Genomic DNA, 8,202 nt, shown 5'->3' with positions numbered 1-8,202 from the left:
TAATTTTTTGCTTTTGAAATTACATATAAAATTTGTGTTTTGAAGTATTTTCCTAAAACTCAACATCTTTCTGACATAAGTGGACTAGTTGAGAGGTAACTAGAATGAAATTTGATCTTTAAAACTCTAGCTTTATGTAAGAATTGATAATATCAGGCAGTTGAAAGTTGAGTCTCTCCACATTATATTTATTAATTGTGAATAGCCACATCTATTACCAAGTGCTGAATAATAAAAAGAAATTAAACAATATCAGCACTCTTACCCCACATGTGGTACAGTTTATATGCAAATAAATTCTCAAAGGTCAGAGAAATGCTTATGATTTCAGATAACTGGTAATATACTTGCTCATTCCAGTTTTAACCTCATTTGAAATTGACTTAAAATTCTTCTCTTAGGATCCTGGTCTAATCAGTGCCCCCTGCTCCCCTCAATGCCTCATTTGATTGCAAAGTTATCTGAAGAATTTAATATTCTTTTCCATTTGTTCTCTTTAAAATATCTGTGATAGTGATTTTTATACAATGACCAGTTGGTACAATTTATTATTAGTTTCAGAAACATCTTTATTTAGGAACAAATCAAGGAAATGTAGCCAGAAAAACCCAGGACCCTGTCACCGTAGCCGAATCAATGAACGCAATGACCAGGGACCGAGGAAAAGAAAAGTGGTTTAATTTTGCCAGCAAAATGAGGCTGTAGTGGGCACATGCCCCAAAATCCACAGTCCTCCTGAGGCATTAGGAGTTGAGGCTTTTAAAGGAAAGTCTGTGGGAAATAATATATCCTTGGTGACTGATTATTTGTTGGAGGAGTGATCCCAGTCTTCTGGCGCCAAGCCGGCTGTCATCTCTATCTACAGCGGGAGATCTAGGGCTCCATCAACCAATCTTCTCTCATCACCAGAAATTTGGCCTTGGGGTGTGGACGGCAACTGCTGCCAATTAACGATTACAGTTTACAAGGTTTTAGGTGGGGGAGGGGAGCTGCGGCTTTGCAGTTCGGCGTCCTCCCATCAGCCTGCGTTTAGCTGAGTTAGGGGAGCTGCAGGTGTCCTCTGTTTGTCTGTCCCTGTGATGAATGGTGGATTCGGCGCCAGGAAGCGGGAGTTGGGGAGCTTCAGCTTCTTGATAATTTTGAGATCTCAGTCTCCCTGTAACAAACCACAAGAACTGGTAATTAGTCAGAGTTTCAGTTTGTAGATACCTGGGCTTTCAACAATTTATTACCTCCATTTGTCTTGTGGAATTCGGGAACACAAAGGGTAAAACAACCCATATCTACATGTGAATATAACTTAGAGAAGCAGAGAAGGGGGAATGAGTGCTTTTTGATTTAACCCCATATATGGTGGGTTCAATGCTGGGGAACAGATATCAGGGCTGGTATCAGAAACAGATGTGAGGAATGTGGGGTTGCCTAGCTGATGGTGCTTGAGGGATTCCTCATGGGAGTCTTGGCATAGAAAAGTTTAAAGAGTAAAGCATCATTGGTCAGATCAAAAGTGTGGGGTGAACATAATTCTGAAGGAATAATGATGGAGATATAAGAACAAGAAGCCACTTGAATTGCGTTGGAAGGTATTAGACACATCAAAGAGCTGGGAAAAAAAACCTTGTTTAATGTAAGTTCTTTCTAAACTCTAAGGCAAAAAGTAATATGAATTTACATGGTAATTATAAGCCACAAAACAAAAATTCACAAGACAAGTAAAGAACTAAAGTAGAAACCAGAGTAAGAAAAATAGAGGTTAAAGGAGAGATGGAGAGAGATGGTTGGGGTCAGAAAACAGACAATCCTTGAAGTCTCCCTCAGACTCTGATCATTCTTAGTGCTCAGTAAACACTTTGAGCCCATGAGCCTGGGGAGGGGCAAAGTGAGAGGTGGTTGGGAGGGACCACAATGCAAGGATACCCTTGTGGAGGCACTGACATTGAAAATCAGTGACATTTTGCCAAGGTGTTTACCATAATATATTAAGGATTATTCTGGAAAGTTAAGGATTTTTCTGGAATGTACATTTTCATTTTATGGAAACTCCAACTAGCCTGGAGAACGATTTAGACATTTCAGCTTTAGAAATAAACAGAGGGGTCGGCTCGGTGGCACAGCAGTTAATTGCGCACACTCTGCTGTGGTAGCCCCGGGTTCACAGGTTCAGATCCCAGGCGCGCACCAATGCACCTCTTGTCAAGCCATGGTGTGGCGGAATCCCATATACAGTAGAAGAAGATGGGCACAGATGTTAGCCCAGGGCCAATATTGCTCAGCAAAAAGAGGAGGATTGACATCAGAAGTTAGCTCAAGGCTGACCTTCCTCCCCCCAAAAAAAAGGAAAGAAAGAAATAATGAGAATCTTTTCTGTCAGTTTTAAGAATGAAAACCAGTTAGCATCTGGAAAACAGTTGCAATTTGACATGAGAATGTGAAGAAAGAATTAGATGTCACACGTTGTTTTTGCTTTTCTCTGGGGCAGTAGGGCTTGCAGGGGGAATGAAGTTCCATCTTTGCTCTATTGAGTTTGAGAAGGTGTAAAATTCATTTGTGCTGGGCAACACTGTTGACCTGTGGAGAAAGACAAATGGTTCCAGCAGCTGATCTAAAGGAATAACTGAGCTCATAAAAGTTCTTAGCTTATAAAAGGTGCTTCTTCTTTATTGAACTTTACTGGACATCCATTGACCTATATGTGCAAGATATTTGTGGTAGGTATTGAAGAAAATACAAAGAATTATAAGGTTCCAAGCTCCTCCACATACATGAAACTGTTTGCAAGATGTAATTAGGTTCTGCCAAGGTATTTAGTGTATGTTGTATTACAGAACCTAAAAAAATTGGGAATGTTATTCAGAAAATGTAATTAAGGACAGCTCCTTAGGAGAGGTAGACTAGATCAAGTCCTCAAATGGATCACTTTTGGGCAGGTGGAGGGAAGAAAGAATGAGGATTTCAAATGGAAGAAGAGGGGAAAGGTACAGACGTAGAAAGGAACATGGCGTTTGGGCATGGGGGTGGGGAGGCCATGACAGGCACAGTCTTCCTGTGACTGAGAGGCAGCTCAGTTTCCTCCTCCAGGAGCCCAGCACTGCTTCCCACCTCCTGGCCTCCTCCACCTGCAGACCCCCGGCCTGAACCAAGGCCTATTTATCTGGATCGCTGCCCAGTCTCCCAACAGGTCCCTCTACTTCCAGTCTTAATTTCTTCTAATCTTTCCTCCACAATACCTCCAGAGTTACCTTCTAGAATCTAAATTTGCTTAAATCTGATATCTGCTTAGACTGCTACAATGACTGCTCAGAGCATCCGAGAGAACATTCAGACTCCTGAGCTGGACACGCAGGCTTTCTCTTGCTGTCCTCATCTTTAGCCTCATCACCCACTGTTTCCTACATGTTGGCTTTTTTCCAGCCTTAAAAATACCCCCATACTCTGAAATCCTTAGCATCCTTTATATCTGTCTTTTTATATGTGTTTCTTCTGTCTTCCTACCCTCTTTTTTGATCAACTTAATTCCTATTTCTCAATCTAAACTCATGTCAAATGTTCCTTCCTCTTGGACACTTTTCCTGGGAGGTCTCCATTTAGAGACCCCTTTTGATGTCGCCACTCGGGGACCTTGTACTTATCTACTTTTTCTTAACTGTTGTTTTTTTCATGTCTCATTGACAGTGAGCTCCTTAAAGCTGAGACTATCCTTCTTCTTCATAAATAAATGGCAAGCAATAGGATATATTGGAGCATATGAGGAAGCCATTTGGTGTAAAACTAATTAGGCTTGACCTTGTTTTTTTTTCCCCCCAAAAGGGGCCTGTAGCCTCTGTTCATCCATTGTATATCAGCTTTAAGCAATTAACATGTCCCAAAGACAAAAACAATGACCTAAGGTGCTGATGTGATAAATGCAACTTCTCCCACATTGGCATTTCCTTAAGGATAAGCATTTCTCCCTAGGCTAGGATTTGATTGCTGTGCTCATCCTGTGACCACCCAACTCGAGACAACAGCCACATCCATGGAGACAGCAGACCTGATACCTACTGTGTCCATCAATCAACGTGCTGAAAGGTCAATGTCACGGCTATTATGAAAGGAACATTGCAATCACATGTGAAACATGCTCTTTGATGGTATATAACCACTCTGTACACCCCACTTCTTTGGAGTGCTCCATTTCTTAGTGAAAGGACTCTCCCCGGCTATATGGCCCTCAAATGTTGGCTCATCATAAACTCAACCCAATTTTGATTTATAGATTGGTCATGGATTATTTGTGTCAACATTCTATTTGTCCCTCCAGTATCTAAACACAGTACCTGACACCTTTGGGGCACTCAGAAAATGTTTGATGATTGAATATGTATGTGAGAGACCACACTGACTGGAGAAGAAGAGGCTTTTCGGGGCGTGCTAGAAAATTCGCTCACATTCCTACCACAGTGGTTGAGGCTGTGTGCTTTGGACCAGTTTGTCTGGGCATCAATCCCAGTTATTCCACTTTTAACTGGGGAACCTGTGCAAAGTATTTACTCTCTGAGATTTAGTTTTCTCATCTATAAAATGAGGCTACTGAGAACTCCTGTCTCATAGGGTTTCAGTGAGACTGAAATGCATTAACTTATGTAAAGTGCTTAGAAGAGCTCCTGGCGCATAGTAGGCACTAAAATGTTAGCTGTTATGTTATCATTATTGCTCTTATATATAAGCAATACTCTGGTTTTGAAAAGATGCTTTCATTATTTGTGGATTCCGTGTTTGCACACTTGCACACTAGCTAAAATGTACTGACAGCCTCCAAATAAACACTCACAGGGCTTTCATGTCCATTTGCAGATATGCACAAAGTGGTGAAAAACTTGAGTCACTCGACATGCACGTTCCCAGCTGAGGGGAACAAGGTGACGCTCTGCCCTCTTGTTTCAGCCCATGCTGTAAACAAGTGTCCTTCTTGCAGTCTATTTAGTGCCTCATTTCTCATCTTTTTGTGCCTTGTGTTGGTGACTTTGCTGTTCAATATGTCCCCCATGTGTAGCTCTGCAATGCTGCCTGGTGTTCCTCAGGGCAAGAGATTGTGACATGCCTTTACAGAGAAAGTATGTGTGTTCGACAAGCTTCTTTCAGACATGAGGTACAGTGCTGTTGGTGTGAGTTCAATGTTAATATATCAACAATATATTTTAAATAAGGTGACTTTAAAGAGAAACACACAGAGAATAAGGCTACGTATTGATCAGTTGAAGAAAATGTGACTAAGGCTTGCAGCAACCTAACCCTGCATTTCTCGTAGGAGCAGTGGGTCATATTCACTGACTCAGTGTTCACAGTGACTTTATAGAATGTCACACTGTGCATAACAAGCATCATTGTGCATATCTTATGTAATCCTCACATACTCCTTTATAGTAGGCAGGGTAGGGAATAGGTTGTCCACATTCTACAGGCTATTCCAGACCTTATGAGCCAAGTAGAGAATTTAAAATGTCTTGTGCTCAGCATAAGAGCCATGAGATTTTGAGCAAGGAAGATCTATGATGAACTGATGTTTAAGGAAGAATTACCTAGCAAGAGAATGTAGTATCAAGAGGAAGAGGGAGAATTGAGCCAGAAAGGAGGACCAGTTGTTAAACTCTCCAAGTATTGCCAATGCTAGATGAGGAGATTCGGAGCTAAGGTGCTGATGTGATAAAAGAAAAGTAGCAGACAAATGATGAAATAATGGATTTGGTAACCATATATAGGGTGTAAGTTAGGCTGTGGTTCTCAAAGTGGGGTCCCTGGACCAGCAGCATCAGCATAACCTGGGAACCGGGTAGAAATGCAAATTCTCAGGTGCTGCTGCACACCTGCTGAACTGGAAACTCTGGGGTGGGGCCTGGCAATCTGGGTTTCAACAAGGCCTCCAGGTGCTTCTGCTGCCCATCAAGTTTAAGAGCCAATGAATTAGAAAAATGATTCAAACACGTCACCATGCCCAGGTAAGCGACAAGGCAGAGAGGTGGTATTTGTTTGGAAGATAAGATGCATTTTAAACTTTAAGAAAAAGTAGTTCAACGTCTGTTTCATCATAAGGATTCCAGCATTTAAGATCTTTTAGCTCTCTGCATTTAAGATCTTTTTTCCACAATGTTTTCCTTTAGAGAGCCCCTGGTAAGTTATTTACCATTTACCACATGTTCTGAGAATCCCTTCTTTCTTGAAATACCCTTTCAGACGTGAAAATGTACTTTATTTTTGTACACAATCTCCTCTATTTAAAATTCGGATTTCTCTTCTTATAGGATCATGTACGGCACATGCAGCCTTACTGTAAATTTGGAATGTCATTGGTTTGTTCCAAAACCTTAGAATGTTTTAGAATTTAGAACAAGATGAAGAGAGAATTTATATGCTTCTGTGTAGGACTCATATTTTTCAGATGTCTAGAGGTATCCCAACTTGCCAGTAATGTGGCCTTAGATTTAGCAGAACTTGAAAATCCTAATATAGTAGGAAGTGAATTACTTCTTTTTTTTTTAAGATTTTATTTATTTATTTTTTCCCCTCAAAGCCCCAGTAGATATTTGTATGTCATAGCTGCACATCCTTCTGGTTGCTGTATGTGGGACACAGCCTCAGCATGGCCAGAGAAGCGGTGCGTCAGTGCGCTCCCGGGATCCGAACCCTGGCCACCAGCAGCAGAGCGCGTGCACTTAACTGCTAAGCCACGGGGCCGGCCCAAAAGTGAATTACTTCTCTCGTATTAACATTTACAAAATAAATGATCACAATGTTAACTTACCAATAAGCACTTTCCATATTCCAGTCTCTGAAAGTATCTTGCTTACATAATAAACAAGATAAAGTTTCAAAGATGAGCCAAATAACTTTTCAGCAAAAGCTTGACTTGAGTCTATCTTGGCTTCCTTTTTGACAGTTTTAGCCTTAATGTTACAGTATTGTTTTCTTTTTCTAGGAATCAGATAACCTTGTATTTGGTGAATATTTTAATTTTTAATGGCCACTTGTATTTTGTGATACGCACGTGTTTAAACAATCTATAATAACCCACCATTACCACCCATATATAAGATTATACAGGAATGGAAGAATTTTGGCTGACACTGTATATAATTGTTCAGCCAAGGCAGATGGCAGACTCTACCACTTACAATGATTTAGGGGTTTGAAGCAGTATTTTTAAATACAAATAATCTCAAAATTGGTAATATACAAAATATAATACTGTGTTAACTAACCAAAAGAGTTAAATTTGTTACCTTTCCTCCATTTATAAGGATGCACCCATTATATAGATTCTGTACAAAATTGCAAAGATCACTTTTTTCCTTTTCAAAGTTTATTTATTTTAATTTTTAATAGTGAGAAGCTTAGTATTGGGTAAACTGCTGCACAATTACTGGAAATGCTGAGAGTCTTTTTGAAAAGTGTAAAAGTCTAAAGACCATGAAAAGTACATTTCTCCAATGTCAAGTCCTTTGAGCCTCTGTCTAGTAGTACACTGAAGAGATGGAAGATTAAGTACCAGCACAGGACACAAGAGAACAGGCTCCCAACTTGAGTCCTTCCCACTGACCACAGTGTGCCTGGCAGACGCTTGGAGATTAAATCTGGTCTTTGTCCATGGGTGGGCCCTGAGAGGAGGATTTTGCTTAAATGACCAAAGAATAGACAACATTTTTTCTTGATAATAAGTAATACTTACCATATAAATTTCTTTATAAATCTCTGAATAAAATAAAAAAATATAACCCGTACAGAAATCAACTCTTACTGACAAGCCCCACAGCCTTCTCTAGAAAGCTCAACAGAAAATGTCACAGCTGACTGTGAATTGGTCTTCTCTGAAAGCCAGCCAGCCCTTCACTGATAGCTTTGGATGAGGAAGGCCAGATACAATTCTTTGAAGATGTTTAGCTGAATTCAGAACCAAAAATCCTACCTCCAGTTGGCTCCTCTGTGAGAATGGATGGCCGGCCTTATTTCACAGGCTGGGCAGATGAGGTTTCAGATGAGCTCTGTTCCCCAGGGATGGAAAAGCTGGATTGTGACATTGATTCAGAGCTGACATTTTGCAGATAAAGATAGGGTCATAGAGGGAAACAAATATTTCAGCAAATTGGATTTTTGTTCTCTACAGTGGGAGTAATTTAACAAGCAGATAGTCTCTCACTCCAACTTCTCTTCCCTCTTCTCGATCTGTAA

The 8,202-nt window shown here is 40.5% G+C and overlaps 1 protein-coding gene across 1 annotated transcript in view; it reads right to left on the bottom strand.

Moving 5' to 3' along the window:
- Nucleotides 1-656: 656 nt before the first annotated feature.
- Nucleotides 657-8,202, bottom strand: part of LOC131398865 (ral-GDS-related protein-like) — a 144,706-nt gene continuing 137,160 nt past the window's right edge. The window contains exon 6 of the mRNA XM_058532801.1: nucleotides 657-1,156. Within this exon, the coding sequence (XP_058388784.1) occupies nucleotides 1,123-1,156 (34 nt within the window). The 3' untranslated portion in view covers nucleotides 657-1,122. The remainder of the gene's footprint in view (nucleotides 1,157-8,202) is intronic.

This window comes from Diceros bicornis, chromosome 36 (assembly GCF_020826845.1).
Source record: "Diceros bicornis minor isolate mBicDic1 chromosome 36, mDicBic1.mat.cur, whole genome shotgun sequence".
Taxonomy (NCBI): Eukaryota; Metazoa; Chordata; class Mammalia; order Perissodactyla; family Rhinocerotidae; genus Diceros; species Diceros bicornis.
Note: the sequence above shows the minus strand (reverse complement) of the source record. Positions and strands in the feature narration are given on the sequence as shown.